The sequence below is a fragment of the Zea mays genome, chromosome 1, assembly GCF_902167145.1.
Source record: "Zea mays cultivar B73 chromosome 1, Zm-B73-REFERENCE-NAM-5.0, whole genome shotgun sequence".
Taxonomy (NCBI): domain Eukaryota; kingdom Viridiplantae; phylum Streptophyta; class Magnoliopsida; order Poales; family Poaceae; genus Zea; species Zea mays.
In genome coordinates this window covers 57412966-57431058 of record NC_050096.1, presented here as the reverse complement: position 1 = coordinate 57431058, position 18093 = coordinate 57412966, and the positions used below count along the sequence as shown (strand labels likewise).

At 51.3% G+C, this 18093-nt stretch overlaps 1 protein-coding gene across 3 annotated transcripts; it reads right to left on the bottom strand.

The window, feature by feature from the left end:
- Positions 1-11986: 11986 nt before the first annotated feature.
- LOC100278758 (uncharacterized) lies at positions 11987-14615 on the bottom strand. Of its 3 annotated transcripts, none has more exons than XM_020549741.3 (2): positions 14320-14612; positions 11987-12550 (listed from the first exon to the last, which is right to left on the bottom strand). In XM_020549741.3, the coding sequence occupies exon 2, from the start codon at positions 12536-12538 to the stop codon at positions 12260-12262; it is 279 nt and encodes a 92-aa protein (XP_020405330.1). In that variant the 5' UTR covers positions 12539-12550; positions 14320-14612; the 3' UTR covers positions 11987-12259. The 3 variants fall into 3 exon arrangements, with proteins under 3 accessions (XP_020405330.1, XP_020405331.1, NP_001145510.2); XM_020549742.2 differs by lacking the exon at positions 14320-14612 and adding an exon at positions 13631-14308; NM_001152038.2 differs by having other exon boundaries at positions 12025-12550; positions 14393-14615.
- Between the last annotated feature and the right edge of the window lie 3478 nt (positions 14616-18093).

Below are 18093 nucleotides of genomic sequence, written 5' to 3'. Positions count from 1 at the left end.
CAGGCCTTCCCCCATGGAGTGGGGTTGTTCGTACCTGCGGAGGGGGAACCGGAGTTCTGTTTGTAATGGCACTTTGAATGCCAGTGTTTTTTGTTCATCGTGGCTGTCGAGGCCTGAACATGTATGTAATTTTGGCACGGAGCCGTGTTTTTTCCTCATTTTCGAGCACTAAGACTCGCCTGTTGATTATCTGAACCGCTTCACCAAGCATGAGTCGCCCCGTGTCAAGGTGACGAGTGAGGTATCCGTATCCCGGAGGCGTAGGAGTCCCTCGGCTCGATCGGCCTTGTTGTCTGAGGCTCCTCTAGCTTAGTTAAAGAGACCCCTTGGCCGCTCTTCGACGAGCCGAGGCCAGGGGTAGCGATATCAGCACGAACAGAGGCGGAGCTGGCTCGAAAATGAAAACCTGGTTGGCCAGAGCCTAGCCGGGTTGCCCGTCATCGGGACCGACGCCGGAGTTGATCAGCCGAGGCCTCGGATCGGGCTGGCGCCCTTGGAAGATGGTTGGCTGAGGCCCCAGGGGTAACCGGCCGAGCCGCCTGCTCGGGCCGGATTCCCGGAGAAGTCCCTGGACCACGTCACCGTCCGAGGCTGGGTCGGACCTTGCTGAAGGTGTCGTCGATGCCGAGGGTGCTACAGCCCCCTTCCAGTGTGAAGACCCGAGCCTGCAGGATCAGATTGTCTTGTAGCGTGTGCCTTCTGCGGCCGTCGAGGCCAGAACACACACCCTCGCTGCGTTGTAAAGCTGCGTCTCTTTTCCTCTTGTTTCGAGTATCTGGACTTTTTTATCGGTAACAGGGATGTTTGTGCGAGCGAGAGTTGCTTCTCGCGGAAGGTGATGAGTGAGGTATCCGTATCCCGGAGGCGTGGGAGTCCCTCGGCTCGGTCGGCCTTGCCGCTTACGCGTACTTTCACCCGTCCATGAGGCCCTGTCACCGACTCAGTCGAGAAGGCTCGAAGGATCGCTTCGGCAGAAGAGCTTCCGAACGTAAAGACTTGTTCGATCCGCGGAATCACTTTATCCGAACGCGAGTTACTTATCGCAGAAGGTGATGAGTGAGGTATCCGTATCCTGGAGGCGTAGGAGTCCCTCGGCTCGGTCAGCCTTGGCTGCTTACGTGTACTCCGTCGTTTTCAGGATCCACTTTTCGAAGTAGTCAGAAAGCACGAAAGACATTCTGGCAGAAGAGATCTTTTTTCGAGGAAAATTTCGACGCAGAGGGGGTTTCCCCCCTTTTAGCCCCCGAGGGAGGGTCGGGCTTTGCCGAGGCGAGGCCGACCCTTCATTGATGACTAAACTTTGCGTGGGTGCGAGGTATATGAACAACTTGAAAACATCTTAAGGGTAGAAGCGACGTAGCTGTTGGATGTTCCAAGCGTTGTCGTAGACCTCGCCTTGACTGTTGGCCAGCTTGTACGTTCCGGGCTTCAGAACTTTGGCGATGACGAATGGCCCCTCCCAGGGGGGCGTGAGCTTGTGCCTCCCTCGGGCGTCTTGCCGCAGCCGAAGCACCAGGTCGCCCACCTGGAGGTCTCGGGGCCGGACCCCTCAGGCGTGGTAGCGTCGCAGGGACTGCTGGTACCGCGCCGAGTGTAGTAAGGCCTTATCCCGAGCTTCTTCCAGCTGGTCCAGCGAGTCTTCTCGGCTAACTTGGTTGCTTTGACCGTTGTAGGCCCTCGTCCTCGGGGAGCCGTATTCCAGGTCAGTGGGCAAGACAGCCTCGGCCCCATAGAGCAGGAAGAACGGCGTGAAACCCGTGGCTCGGCTCGGCGTTGTCCTCAGGCTCCAGACCACCGAGGGGAGTTCCTTCATCCATCGCTTGCCGAACTTGTTGAGGCCGTTGTAAATCCGAGGCTTGAGCCCTTGTAGAATCATGATGTTGGCACGCTCTACTTGCCCATTCGACATGGGATGAGCCACGGCGGCCCAGTCCACCCGGATGTGGTGATCCTCGCAGAAGTCCAAGAATTTTCTGCCGGTGAACTGGGTGCCGTTGTCGGTGATGATGGAGTTTGGGACCCCGAAGCGATGGATGATGTTGGTGAAGAACGCCACCGCCTGCTCGGACCTGATGCTGTTCAGAGGTCGGACCTCGATCCACTTGGAGAATTTGTCAATGGCGACCAGCAGGTGCGTGTAGCCCCCGGGCGCCTTCTGCAAGGGACCGACGAGGTCCAGACCCCACACAGCAAAGGGCCAGGTGATGGGTATCGTCTGCAGAGCCTGAGCGGGCAGGTGGGTCTGCTTCGCATAGAATTGGCACCCTTCGCAGGTGCGGACAATTCTAGTGGCGTCAGCCACCGCCGTTGGCCAGTAGAAGCCTTGCCGGAAAGCATTCCCGACTAAGGCTCGAGGCGCTGCGTGATGGCCGCAAGCTCCCGAGTGTATCTCTTGCAGAAGTTCCTGACCTTCGGCGATGGAGATGCATCGCTGGAGGATGCCCGAGGGGCTGCGGTGGTAGAGCTCCTTCTCATCGCCCAGCAAGACGAACGACTTGGCGCGTCGCGCTACCCGCCGAGCCTCGGCTTGGTCGAGGGGTAGCTCTCCTTGGCGGAGATATTGCAGGTACGGGGTCTGCCAATTTCGATCAGGCGTGGCCCCGCTCTGCTCCTCCTCGACGTGCAGTGCCTCGCCCTCGGGGGCCGAGGGTACCTCGGGCTGAACCGAGGGCGCCTCGGGCCGAGCTGAGGGTGCCTCGGGCTGAGCCGAGGGTACCTTGGGCTGGACCGAGGGTGCCTCGGGCTCGGGCGTGTCGTCGATCTTGACGGACGGTTGATGCAGATCCCGGGAGAAGACGTCCGGGGGAACCGTCGTTCGCCCCGAGGCTATTTTTGCCAGCTCGTCCGCAGTCTCGTTGTAGCGCCGAGCGATGTGGTTAAGCTCGAGCCCGTAGAACTTGTCTTCCAGGCGCCGAACCTCATCGCAGTAGGCCTCCATCTTCGGGTCGCGGCAGTGGGAGTTCTTCATGACTTGGTCGATGACGAGCTACGAGTCACCGCGGGCGTCGAGGCGTCTGACCCCTAGCTCGATGGCGATCCGCAACCCGTTGACCAGAGCCTCGTACTCAGCCACATTGTTGGACGCCGGGAAATGGAGGCGTAGCACGTAGCGTAGGTGTTTCCCAAGGGATGAGATGAAGAGCAGGCCCGCGCCGGCTCCCGTCTTCATCAGCGACCCATCGAAAAACATGGTCCAGAGCTCCGGTTGGATCGGAGCCATCGGTAGCTGGGTGTCGACCCATTCAGCTACGAAGTCCGCCAATACCTGGGACTTGATGGCCTTCCGAGGGGCGAACGAGATTGTCTCGCCCATGATTTCCACCGCCCACTTTGCAATCCTGCCCGAGGCCTCTCGGCACTGGATGATCTCCCCAGGGGGAAGGATGACACCACAGTTACCGGATGAGACTCGAAGTAGTGTCGCAACTTCCGCCTCGTCAGGATCACTGCATACAGCAGCTTCTGGACTTGTGGGTAGCGAATCTTGGTCTCGGAGAGTACCTCGCTGACGAAGTAGACTGGCCTCTGAACGGGCAATGCATGCCCCTCTTCTTGCCTCTCGACCACAATCGCGGCGCTAACCACCTGAGTGGTCGCGGCGACGTAGACCAAGAGGGCTTCTCCATCAGCTGGGGGCACCAAGATAGGCGCCTTTGTGAGGAGCGCCTTCAGGTTCCCGAGAGCTTCCTCGGCCTCAGGGGTCCAAGCGAAACACTCGGCCTTCCTCAAGAGGCGGTACAGAGGCAGACCTCTTTCGCCGAGGCGTGAGATGAAGCGGCTCAGGGCCGCGAGACATCCCATGACCCTCTGTACGCCTTTTAAGTCCTTGATGGGCCCCATGCTGGTGATAGCTGCGATCTTCTCCGGGTTGGCTTCGATGCCCCGCTCGGAGACGATGAACCCCAAGAGCATGCCCCGGGGCACCCCGAAGACACACTTCTCAGGATTGAGCTTGACGCCTTTCGCTTTGAGACATCGGAATGTCACTTCAAGGTCGGAGAGGAGGTCGGAGGCCTTCCTTGTCTTGACTACGATGTCATCGACGTAGGCCTCGACTGTGCGACCGATGTGTTCGCCGAACACATGGTTCATGCACCGCTGGTACGTCGCGCCTGCATTCCTCAAACCGAACGGCATGGTGACATAGCAGTACATGCCGAAGGGTGTGATGAAAGAAGTCGCGAGCTGGTCGGACTCTTTCATCCTGATTTGGTGATACCCTGAGTAGGCATCGAGGAAGGACAGGGTTTCGCACCCAGCAGTGGAATCCACGATTTGATCGATGCGAGGCAGAGGGTAGGGAACCTTCGGACATGCTTTGTTGAGACCAGTATAGTCTACACACATCCGCCATTTCCCCCCTTTCTTTCTCACAAGCACAGGGTTGGCAAGCCATTCGGGATGGAATACCTCTTTGATGAACCCTGCTGCCATTAGCTTGTGGATCTCCTCGCCTATCACTCTGCGCTTCTCCTCGTCGAATCGGCGCAGAGGCTGCCTGACGGGTCGGGCTCCGGCCCGAATATCCAGCGAGTGCTCGGCGACATCCCTCGGTATGTCGGGCATGTCCGAGGGACTCCACGCAAAGACGTCGGCGTTTGCGCGGAGAAAGTCGACGAGCACTGCTTCCTATTTGGGGTCGAGCCCGGAACCGATCCGGATCTGCTTGGAGGTGTCGCCACTGGGGTCGAGAGGGACGACCTTGACCGTCTCCACTGGCTCGAAGTTGCCGGCATGACGCTTCACGTCTGGCACCTCTTTAGAGAGGCTTTCCCGGTCGGCGATGAGGGCCTCGGACTCGGCGAGGGCCTCGGCGTACTCCACAAACTCCACGTCGCATTCGAACGCGTGTTCGTACGTGGGGCCGACGGTGATGACCCCGTTGGGGCCCGGCATCTTGAGCTTCAGGTAGGTGTAGTTGGGGACGGCCATGAACTTCGCGTAGCATGGCCTCCCCAGTACCGCATGGTAGGTTCCTCGGAACCCGACCACCTCGAACGTCACAGTCTCCCTTCGGAAGTTGGAGGGCGTTCCGAAGCAGACAGGAAGGTCGAGTCATCTGAGGGGCTGGACGCGCTTCCCGGGAATGATCCCGTGGAAGGGCGCAACGCCTGCTCGGACGGAGGACAGATCGACGCGCAGGAGCCTGAGGGTCTCGGTGTAGATGATGTTGAGGCAGCTGCCCCCGTCCATCAGGACCTTGGTGAGCCTGACGTCGCCGACGATGGGGTCGACGACGAGCGGGTATTTCCCCGGGCTCGGCACGTGGTCGGGGTGGTTAGCTTGGTCGAAGGTGATGGGCTTGTCGGACCAGTCTAGGTAGACTGGCGCCGCCACCTTCACCGAGCAGACCTCCCGGCGCTCTTGCTTGCGATGCCGAGCCGAGGCATTCGCCACATGCCCACCGTAGATCATGAAGCAGTCGCGGACCTCGGGGAACTCTCCTGCTTGGTGATCTTCCTTCTTGTCGTCGTCGCGGGCCCTGCCACCCTCTGCGGGTGGCCCGACCCTGTGGAAGTGGCGCCGAAGCATGACGCACTCCTCGAGGGTGTGCTTGACGGGCCCCTGATGATAGGGGCATGGCTCCTTGAGCATCTTGTCGAAGAGGTTGGCACCTCCGGGGGGCTTCCGAGGGTTCTTGTACTCGGTAGCGGCGACAAGGTCCGCGTCGGCGGCGTCGCGTTTCGCTTGCGACTTCTTCTTGCCTTTCTTCTTGGCGCCGCGCGGAGTAGACGCCTCGGGAGCATCATCCGATGGGCGGCCCTGGGGCTGCTTGTCCTTTCGGAAGATAGCTTCGACCGCCTCCTGGCCAGAGGCGAACTTGGTGGCGATGTCCATCAGCTCGCTCGCCCTGGTGGGGGTCTTGCGACCCAACTTGCTCACCAGGTTGCGGCAGGTGGTGCCGGCAAGGAACGCGCCGATGACATCCGAGTCGGTGATGTTGAGCAGCTCGGTGCGCTGCTTCGAGAATCGCCGGATGTAGTCCCGGAGAGACTCTCCCGGCTGCTGCCGGCAGCTTCGGAGGTCCCAGGAATTCCCGGGGCGCACGTACGTGCCCTGGAAATTGCCGGCGAAGGCTTGGACCAAGTCATCCCAGTTGGAGATCTGCCCCGGAGGCAGATGCTCCAACCAGGCGCGAGCAGTGTCGGAGAGGAACAAGGGGAGGTTGCGGATGATGAGGTTGTCGTCGTCCGTTCCACCCAGTTGGCAGGCCAGGCGGTAGTCCGCGAGCCACAGTTCCGGTCTCGTTTCCCCCGAGTACTTTGTGATAGTAGTCGGGGGTCGGAACCGGGTCGGGAACGGCGCCCGTCGGATGGCCCGACTGAAGGCCTGCGGACCGGGTGGTTCGGGCGAGGGACTCCGATCCTCTCCGCTGTCGTAGCGTCCCCCACGCCTGGGGTGGTAGCCTCGGCGCACCCTTTCGTCGAGGCGGGCCCAACGGTCGCGACGATGGTGCTCGTTGCCGAGGTGGCCCGGGGCCGCAGGCGCGGTGTTGCGCGTGCGCCCGGTGTAGACCGAGGCTTCCCGCACGAATCGGGAAGTCGCGGCGTGAGGTTCCGAGGGGTATCCTTGCCTTCGGGAGGCAGAGCTTTCGGCCCGTCGGACCGCGGCGCCCTCCAGGAGATTCTTGAGCTCTCCCTGGATTCGCCGACCCTCGGTGGTTGATGGCTCCGGCATCGCGCGGAGGAGCATCGCTGCGGCTGCCAGGTTCTGACCGACCCCACTGGATGCGGGTGGCGGCCTGACCCTGACGTCGTTGGCGATGCGGTGCTGGAAACCCTGGGGCAGGTGACGTATTTCTCCGGCCGGGGGTTGGCCCGCCCATACCTGCCCGACGTCCCGGCGGATCGACTCAAGCGCTCCTGCTCCCTCGTCGAGCCTGGCCTGCGCCCCGCGGACTTGCTTGAGATGTGGGTCGTGACCCCCCGCCGGAACGGGGACCACAGCTAGCTCCCGCGGGATGTCAGCGCGAGGCACCGGCCTAGGGAGATCACTGTCCTCTGGCATGCCGAGATGGTTGCCTTTGGAGGGATCCCCTAGCTCGACGTGGAAACATTCGCGGCTTGGGCCGCAGTCCTCGTCGTCGAGGCTGCGGCTACCGTCGAAACAGTCGAAGAGGCAGTAGTCACATGCGGTCATAAAGTCCCGCATGGCACTGGGGTTGCCAAATCCAGAGAAATCCCAACAGATGCTGGGATCGTCATCTTCCTCGGACCCAGAGGGCCCGTAGGTCGAGACGTCCATCAATCGGTCCCAAGGCGAACGCATACGAAACCCCAGAGGGGTTGCACTCGCCTCAACGAGAGCGCCCGCCAAAGCGAGGTCGCTAGGCAGGTTGAGGCTGAGTCGAAATGACGTAGGATGGGAATCGGTCGGTACCTTTTGGTCGACGAGCAGCGACATAGTCACGTCGGGGACTGATTGCACCGTCGTCTCAGCTACGAGGGCGACGTCCAGCAAGCTCTCCGCGAGCGCGCTGGCGTCGTCCACTTGCTCGGGATTGGCGTGTCGCGGGGGGACGGCGCTCGCCTTCGTCTCAAACGCGAGGTCGACGCCCGACGCGCCCCCCGTTGGGGCGCTGGGGACGTCGATTCGCTCGACAGCCGACGAAGCGCGGCCTCCCGCTTGGCCTTGGTTGCCCCGCCTCCTCCTCCGTTGGCGGGGGAGAGGACGGGGCGAGCTCGAATGTTGTTCTTCCACCACGCGGGGAAGATGTCGTCGATTCCGCCGCCGGTGGACGGGTTGTCAGCCGCCATTGCCGTTGTCGCGCGGCGGTGAAAGGAGTATCATGTCGTAGCTGCCGTCGAAGGACATGAACTCAAGACTCCCGAAACGGAGCACCGTCCCGGGCCGGAGAGGTTGCTGGAGACTGCCCATCTGGAGCCTGACGGGAAGCTGTTCGTCAACACGCAGCAGGCCCCTACTTGGCGCGCCAACTGTCGGCGTTTTGAGACCGGGGGTCCCTAAGCCGACGAGTGAATGTGCCGCGTGCCCCAGCCCAGATGGGTCGAGCGCGTGGGCGAGCGCGAAGGGGGGAAGCGAGGTGGCCGGAGACGGGCGTGAGAGAGGTGGAAATCCCGCGGCCTTCATGTTCGTCCCGCGCCCAGGTCGGGTGCGCTTGCAGTATGGGGTTACAAGCGTCCACGCGGGTGAGGGAAGCGAGCGGCCCCAAGAGAGCGCCTGTCTCGTCCTCGTCCCCGCGCGACCAACCTTCTCTAAGAAGGCCCTGGTCCTTCCTTTTATAGGCGTAAGGAGAGGATCCAGGTGTACAATGGGGGTGTAGCAGAGTGCTACGTGTCTAGCGGGGGAGAGCTAGCGCCCTAAGTACATGCCAATGTGGCAGCCGGAGAGATCTTGGCACCCAGCTGGTGTGGTGTCGTGGCTGTCGGAGTAGCGGCGGAGCCTGGCGGAGGGACAGCTGTTGGAGCGGTTGAGTCCTTGCTGACGTCCCCCTGCTTCTGTAAGAGAGCTGAGAGCCACCGTCGTCACAGAGCTTGCGGGGCGCCATCATTGCCTATCTGGCAGAGCTAGCCAGATGGCACATCAGTCTTGTTCTCTGCGGCCCGAGTCGGCTCGAGGTAGAGTGATGATGGCGCTTCCTGCTGACGTGGCTGGCCTGCGCCCTAGGTTGGGCGTCGTGGAGGCTCCTCCGAAGCCGGGGTCGAGTCTGTCTTTCGTGGCCGAGGCCGAGTCCGAGCCCCTGGGTCGGGCGAGGCGGAGGTCGTTCGACAGAGGCCAGGGCGGAGTCCGAGCCCTGGGGTCGGGTGAAGCGGAGTTCGTCGTCTTCTGGGGCTGAGCCCGAGTCCGAGCCCTGGATAGGGCGGAGCGGAGTTCGCCGTCTTCCGGGACTTAGCCCGAGTTCGAGCCCTGGGTCGGGCGGAGCGGAGTTCGCCGTCTTCCGGGACTTAGCCCGAGTCCGAGCCCTGGGTCAGGCAGAGCGGAGTTCGCCGTCTTCCGGGACTTAGCCCGAGTCCGAGCCCTGAGTCGGGCGGAGCGGAGTTCGCCGTCTTCCGGGGCTTAGCCCGAGTCCGAGCCCTGGGTCGGGCGGAGCGGAGTTCGCCGTCTTCCGGGGCTTAGCCCGAGTCCGAGCCCTGGGTCGGGCGGAGCGGAGTTCGCCGTCTTCCGGGGTTTAGCCCGAGTCCGAGCCCTGGGTCGGGCGGAGCGGAGTTTCCTATGGTGCCTTTGGCAGGGCCTGACTGCCTGTCAGTCTCACTCTGTCAAGTGACACTGCAGTCGGAGTGGCGCAGGTGGCGCTGTCCTTCCGTCAGACCGGTCAGTGGAGCGGCGAAGTGACGGCGGTCACTTCGGCTCTGCCGGGGGGCGCGCGTCAGGATAAAGGTGTCAGGCCACCTTTGCGTTAAATGCTCCTGCGACTCGGTCGGTCGGCGCGGCGATTTAGTCAGGGTTGCTTCTTAGCGAAGGCAAGGCCTCGGGCGAGCCGGAGATGTGTCCGCCGTTGGAGGGGGGCCTCGGGCGAGACGGAAATCCCTCGGGGTCGGCTGCCCTTGTCCGAGGCTAGGCTCGGGCGAGGCGTGATCGAGTCGCTCGTATGGACTGATCCCTGACTTAATCGTACCCATCAGGCCTCTGCAGCTTTATGCTGATGGGGGTTACCAGCTGAGAATTAGGCGTCTTGAGGGTACCCCTAATTATGGTCCCCGACAATATGTGATATCTTTTGTTTGTGTGGATGGAATACAAAAAACAAATAAAAAAGGTATATACTGGTCACTTTGCCGAGTGTTACACTCGGCAAAGAGGTGCTTTGCCGAGTGTCAGGGTCATAACACTCAGCAAAGAGCACAGACCTGGGCACCGGTTTAGGGTCTTTGCCGAGTGTTATGTCGCTGGCACTCGGCAAAGAGGTCGGCTTTGCCGAGTGCCGCACAGAACACTCGGCAAAGAGCCTGACATGGGGACCCTCCCTGGCGGGCTCTTTGCCGAGTGTCCCAAGTGGCACTCAGCAAAGATGGATTCTTTGCCGAGTGCTGCCGGGCAGACACTCGGCAAAGATAACTCCTTTGCCGAGTGTCACCAGGGACACTCGGCAAAGCCGCCGTCTCCGTCACCCGGCGCTGTAACGGCTGCTTTTCTTTGCCGAGTGCTCTCTGGCACTCGGCAAACCTCTTTGTCAAGTGCCCGAGAAAAAGTACTCGGCAAAGAAGGCTTTGCCGATGCACTGTTTGCCGAGCCTTCTTTGCCGAGTGTCGCACTCGACAAAGCCTTTGCCGAGTGTTTCTAAGGCTTCGCCGAGTGCTTCAGGCACTCGGCAAAGCGATTGTTTCCGGTAGTGAATTTGTTACGGCGGAAATACTACAACTGTCCCACACCAACATCCAGTGATCTATCTGTTCTATTTATAAGAGAATAGCGCTTCTAGAAATTAAACCTCCTCTCATGCTGCTAGATAAGTATATGATATGATTTTTTTTTAGTATTGCCTCACTTTTTTCACGGGCAATACACGTAGCAAACCGACGCAGTTATAACGACAATGCCATGTGATGTGTATGCTATAGAAGGCTATATTGAAATCATGCTTTAAACCAATATGTTTTTGTTTATATAGAATTGTAGGTCCTGCCAGAACCTATAATTAGGGCTAGTTTGGAAACACCTTTTTTCCAAGGGATTCTAATTGTCCCAAGAGCAAATGAACTAATTTCCCTTGTGAAAATGAAAATCTCTTGAAAAAATGAGGTTCCAAACTAGCCCTTAGTATGAAAATTGTCACCACTCAAACCCATATGAAAAGAAGTTATTTCATACTAGAGTATTGCTAGTTTTGACATTTCTCAAATAGATTAAGAAGATTGATTAAATGACTAATTTTTTCCCTTTGTTATTTACATTGGTTTACATGTGCAAGATAGCTACATGTCTATTGGACAACATTGCCATTCATATCTACTTCACTTTTGAAAATAAAAGCGTTGAAATAAACCCGGTTCTCTTCAATAGACAATAGGGACATAACCGGGGGGGGGGGGGGGGGGGGGCAATAAATCTCATGTACAATGCTTTGAATTTTCGAATAGTGTATGTAGTAGTGCGAGATCATGTGACAGTGACTCTAGGGCCGGATGTCTCCGTTATCTACAACGCTGTGAGCTAGGTTATTTTTGCAGGAATGCAGGTGATAGGTTAATATAATATTTGAGATCATTCCCAAACTTCCACCTCATGCATAATCAAGAAAAAATGGTGGAAGGTTAATTGCATCATTCCTAAATATTTACCTCTTGCAGAATCTTGAATATTCTAGTGTAAGCGCATATGTAAGGTGTATTGTCAAGAAAAAAAGGGGAATATATTGTGCAGTGCTGGTAGCCAATGCATTATTGTCCACGCTAACAATTTCACGTGATAATTCTACTAAGGGCATGTTTGTTTGAAGGGATTGAGGATGATTAAATTTGTTCCTATTTAAAATTGAATGGGGAGGGATTTAATCTCGCTCAATCTAGTTTTAACCAAACAAGGCTTTAAGAAGTCTTTGTTACCGAATAGTTTCGGTTACATCTATAACAATTTTGCCTCTCCAATAACCAATTAGATTCCAAGGCAAAGAATAACCGGTTACACCAATTGATGCAACAGTCCCTTAAAGTGACGATGGGATGACGGGAAACAAAATTGACAATGTGGCAGTGGGATTCGTGATCATGTGGCAATGGAAAATAGTATTAGGGCTAGTTTGGAAATCTCAATTTTTCCAAGAAAAAATAAACTAAATGTTTTTAGGAAAATGTAAATCCCTTGGTAAAATAGTATTTCTAAACTAGCCTTTATAAGAGGGAAAATCGCACTATCTGTAACTACAAATTAGGGGGGGTTTTGGGGCTATCAAAAAGTTGAGACAGATTTATGGAAGCAGTTGAATACTAGTTTTTTTTAATTTTTCCTAATAATTTAATCCTGTTGACTCTTGTTCCAGAGATATTGTGTTTCATTAGTCATTGAAAATCAAAATCCAGAAGCCATATAATCTAAAATTATTGCATTCAATGTACAAACGTATTAGTCTGGGCAACTGGCCTCCTCAGCGGGAGCGATTGATAATTTTGCTATTATTATCTGTGGGCTTTGTCAATATGTAATCAGACCCACAAATCATAGACACAGATGATCCGACCAGTTATAGACCTAATAGAGTCAAAATTGAGAGTGACAAAATAACAAATTTCTCCATCCGCGGAGGGCGAGGCTTTCTAGCTTTATCCTATTTCTACGGAGGCAATATGAAGTGGCGAAACTTCTACCGCGACACTGTGGTCTGAAGTGGCAAGACACTTTCGGGTCCAGCTTCCTCTGCTTCAGAGGATCTATCAGTGACAGTCTTTGACATATCGAACATCCTTTTGAGAGTCTTTGTGAAGCATGTCCGGTGTTCATCTGCAGAGGCATTGATGAACTCGTGGATGTGATCCCTCAAATCTGAGACGAACGATGTACCGGGTACATTCTTTCGGCATGAATTTGCAGCATGTTTTGAATCAAGTTGGTGTGGTCCTTCAGGTTGGGTATGACCAGACATCGTCACGTCAGACTGCAAATGATGCAAACAGATGTAAGCCATAGCACGAGAGAAACCAGTTCATCACCCAAAGGTTAGTTGTTTACAAAACTACTTCTCAATTGGGTTTGGCAGAGTGCAATACAATCATACAAGAACTAGGCTTTCAGGAGTCACATTGGTATTGTATCCTAATGATTGGAGTATTTCTCAAATTTAGAATAATAAAAAATGCATATTCCAATCAACCATTCACGTACGAATAAAAGTATGAAAGCTACATCACCCAAAAGAAACACACAGAAAAATGCCAAACATGCAGTACTCCCAAAGGGAACTGAAACTCGCTTTAAACACCCTAAGTGACTTGTTTAAAAATATGTTTGTCACTGGGGCTTGACAGAGTGCAGTGCAACCATACAAGGACTAGGCTTTCAGGAACCACATCGGTACTATATCTCAATGATTAGAGTATTTATAAAATTTAGAATAAGCAAAAATGCATATTCCAACCAACCATCATGAGTAAAAGTATGACATCATAACATTGTCTGTCAGGAGATATTATGCCCACTCAACATTGACAGGTCATAAAATGTCGAGGGCTCTAGGCATAATTGAATACTGGTGCTAAGATAAAATATAGCATTGAAACATAGTGCATCAGATGCTCATTTCATTGTTAACACACAAACATAGAAAATAGTGCACCAAAAGATCCTCTCGTTTTCATTGTCAAGACACAAAAACTATGAAAGGGACCGGTGTATGTAGGGGTGGTAATGGATTACGATCCAAATGTTTCTTCACGATTCGTTTGAACTCTTAATTAATTTTAGTTTAAAAATGAATTGAAATAGAGTCTGATCCTAAAATGATACGATCCTTAAAATTCGTAGTGTGAAATTTAGAGCCCATTATCACCCCTAGGTGTATGCAAGAATTGTGAAACATATAGTCCCTCATTATTTTTCAAAGTTTCAAAGAATAAGGGCAATGCATGATATCAACAGTACTAGATTAAAGTTAGGACTGAGGATATCTCAGATTAATAGCGAAAAAATTACTAGTATTGAGCTGAAAAGAAGAAGCAGTTAAATGGTACCCCTTAACTGTTCAGACTCTTCCGTGAATATGCAATAAGACAGCACTGTCTCCAACCCATGAGACCATTATATAAGACAGCCGCGAAAATCATATCTAGGTGAAGCATGCAAGTGGCTAATGAGTCACCATGCTTCTCTGTATCCACAAACCTCAAGATAAAACGCGAAGACGTTACAGAATATCAAAACGAGAATAGTCAATTAGTCATTCAGCATCAGGTCTAAAAGAACAGTAAAAAAAGGCAGAGCCAGTGCCGGAGGCTCCAACCTGAGTGGGGTGGTCTAGGGTCTGGGTCCAGAAGAACACTATAGGCACTAAATTTCAGTATCTCTTCTTTTTTCCCCTTTTGCGAGGAAAACACTTTCATATTGATCTACAGGAAACTATAAAAATCAGTTGTTTCATGCCGAGTTGTGAGTTGGTGTCAGATAAGGAACCACACTAGGCAGGGTGACACCTTCGATTGGCACAACACGAGTTAATATAGGTGTGCTTACTGACCAATCCACACAGGGGTTGCTGCCATGGTCTGGCTGCGGTATGTGGTTGGCTAATTAGCCACCAAGACCATATACAGACTCAAATCGAGTCAAGGCGCGGACCCAGTAAAAGACATGTACACCCAATAAAATTTGCAAAACAAAATCGATGTTGGTAGGCATAATACATGTACATGCTGGTAATTAGATTCGAACCGAATACAAATAGCTGAAGTTAGGGTTTGAGTGATTGGTTTCAGCATAGCATGAAGGGAAGGGGTGGATGTACTCGTCGCCGGCGAAGGGTCCCGAAGAATTCCTGACGGAGTGTCCTACGAAGACTCTTAGGGCGGAGGCGGCGGCGGCGTCGGTCGCGCACGCGGGGCAAGGAGAAGCGGAGGAAGAGGCAGAGCCGCGGAGCGGCGGAGGCCGCAGGGGTAAACCACCGGGATCCGGGACTGTATGGCGCCTCCAGCAGACCTGGATGTTGTTTCGGTCTGATCCAGCAAGCCCCAGGCTCAGGCCCAGCCCAGGTCACTTTTGTATATAACTGAACTTCTAATTATGTGTTCATTTTTAAAATTTTCTAATTTTCCTGCCCTGGTTATTTTTATGTGACTCTAACTGCTCCGTTTGGAGGTTGATGTTGTAGGGCATGGAATTGAATTAGGTTCAATATTAAATTAGTCATGATACTGAAATGAGATGTAATTTTAATTCTATTGTTTGGATGTCACTGGATTAGAGTTGGAATTGTGTGGTCTAATTACATTCAATACAGGAATGAAGTTCTGTATCATGAGAAAGAGTTTCTAGTTATAGTCCAATTCCAGAGAATTGAGTCTCTGATTCTAAATCTCAATGCCATATGCAACCAAAAATAGAATTCTGGAAATCCAATTCTAATTTCTAATTCTGTGCTCCAATATCTACACGAAACGAGGTATTATGCTATTCCAAGTGTGGGGGTTTCATTTGTATTTTATTTTCATTAAAAACTTCGCCACATGAGCAAGGATGATGACATGGCAAGAATTTAATAAGTAGAGAGAGTTTTATCTAGATGAAAAATTAGGATACATGGTTTCATACATAAAAACTGATGTGGCATCTTTAGAAACAATGTAACAAAATTATCCACTGGAAATAACTTTAATGCTTGTTTGGTACCATCACAGTTTTGCACTATAGCATGACGATGTTCCAGACCCATAGGCACCAAATGAACTAACCTTCTTTGGCTTTGTCTCTCGCATGCAATAGTGCATCTTTAGTGTCTCTTACAGTGTTGAAGCTAAAGCTAAGAGAATATCTACCAAACGCATCCTTATATAGATGTTTCTTACCAGAAATGTTTTCTATTCTATAGAATTTAATGAAATTAAAATAATCAACAGATTTTGTGTCCCTCGACAAATTACAGTGATTTCTATAGTCATAATACTAGTAGATTTCACTTAAAAAGAACCAGGCGTGGAAGACAATCTCATGACATTAGGCCAATAACGTAGTTAACTGTCTCCAGCAACGTCCTCTATATATATCCTCTATATCCGTCCTTTACAGTCTTCTCCAAAAAATTCTATCTCCTATATCTACTTTCTCTCCAACAACATCCTCTATATGTAAATACCTATATTAAAGACATTTTTTATTTTTTATTTTTTGTACATACGTATTTGTCATACTCTTAAATATATTGTACATATTTTAGTTTTACTAAACTAGTTGTTTAAAATATTCAAATAGATAGAGAACCGTTTAGAGAAACTCTATATATAGAGGATCCAACAACGTCCTCTAAATTTAGAGGACCGTTTAGAAGACGCTGCTGGAGGGAGTAGATGACGTCCTCGTCCTCTAAATTTAGGATACAGAACCCTTTAGAGCTCCTTGTTGGAGCTAGTCTAAGACTCTCTCCTGCACGTCCTCTAAAACGTCATGTACTTTAAGTTTTAGAGAGGATTTCCCTCCTTTATATCTCCAGCAGCGTCCTCTAAACTGTCATCTAAATATAGATGACGCAACTATATATAAAGTTTCTCTCTACTCTTCTCTATCCATTTTAATATTTAAAATAACATATTTAGTAAAACTAAAATATGTAAAATATATTTGAGGATACGACAAATACGTGCGTATAAAAATTAAAAGTAAAATATGTCTATAATATAAGTATTTATTACGTATAAAGAACGAGATATAGAAAACATTGTTGGAGAAGAAAAAAATATAGAATAGAGAATTTTTTTCAAATAAGACTATAAAGAACATATATAAATGATAGATTTAGAGAACGTTGCTGGAGACAGTTAAGGATAGTCAATAAGTAGGAAGGGATAGTGTCATCGAATCAATAATGGTAAAAGTGACGCTAGAATACGTATGTGCATTAAGTGGTGAGATCATAGGAGACGACGGTGAATCACGGGGTTGCAGTTATGGCTAATAGGTATAGATTGTGCATTAAACGGCGCCGGCGCCGGCGGTGTGGAGAGGTGAGAGATAGAGTGAGAGAACGAAAAAAACAAGTGAATTGGTCGTCTATCATGCGGTACGGTTGCTACAGCTGTAATCTATAAAGACAAAAAACTGTAGAAGTCACAATCACAATCGGATTAAAGTAACAGCAAGCCGCGGAAGAAAACCCGCTCGGTTAGGGATATGTACACCAACTTTACCGAGTACCCGTGACTGGCACTCGGTAAAGTTTTTTTAAAAGTTTAAAAATATTTTTTGCCGAGTGTCCTAGATCTGACACTCGGCAACCCCCTAGTAAGCACTCGACAAAGTTTATTTAAATTTATCAGTATCTCTACTTATAATATCATTACATCTCAGCAAGTTTTATAATTTTTTGATTTTGTTTGTGTTTTATACAATTTTAAAACAACTGGATCGCAAGTTCACAGTCATGTTTCGTTAGTATGGTGTTCGAAAATTCCGGTCTGTTCCTGAAATAGACCATAACTTGTGCTAAATAATATGAATACCATTTTTACATTCACTGTTTTCTATTTTTCGAGTGACTTGCAGTTTAAATCTGAATTATTCGAAGAAATTCAAATAAACGAACTAAATCTAACAGTTATAGCAAAGACTTTGATAATTGTGCCAAAATGAAACATGTAGGTCTATATAGTGTAGGAATATAGTATAAAAAGTTTGGTAAAAAATTAAAAATATATTTTGCCGAGTGTCAGAGAAATACACTCGGCGAATAATTAATTGACTGAGTGTCTACGAGACGACACTTGACAAAGAAGTTATTTTGTCGGGTGTCAACTCCTGACACTTAGCATAGTTAACGATCGTCAACTATAGACGACCGTTGATTGCCTTTTGCCAAGATTCACGTTTCGTCGAGAGCTTGACGTTGTCGAGTGTTTGAATCTCGGCAAAGAGGGTCTGTGTCGAGAATGACACTCGACAAAGCGCTTGACACTCAATAAAGTGTCAGATTTCGATAGTGTATAAATAGCCTAAATGACAAGCTGTAAAGATGCTTATAGCCACTGCGACTATACCGTTAAACTTGCTCTAAATGAATCTCTAAGTTTTCTTAAGAATTTTTAGAATTTTTTATTTAAGCCAAACCCTAGATAGACATTCCATCGTAGGACTGTTTGGGTCGTTGTCCAACTTGTCATAATTTATCTATTTTTTTCCTTTTTAATGTTGGTTCTTCAATTTGATGGACAAACCTTGATAGATCCATAATATGACATTACCGATCATGGTGCGTGACTGTTGAGACAAGAACGACATCAATCTCTTTTGCTTCCATTTTCTTGGCGTTGTACGGCTTGTGACCACACGCCTCTACTATAGGTTTCCAGGGCAGCACCATCCTATCATCAGCAGCTCCACGCATGACCACCCATTATCAGACTATAATCATCAGCGTGTTAATTTATGACCACCCACCCATTATATTAGTAGTACTGTACTGACTACTTGGCTCGGCAGTCATCAATGCAGCACTGCGAA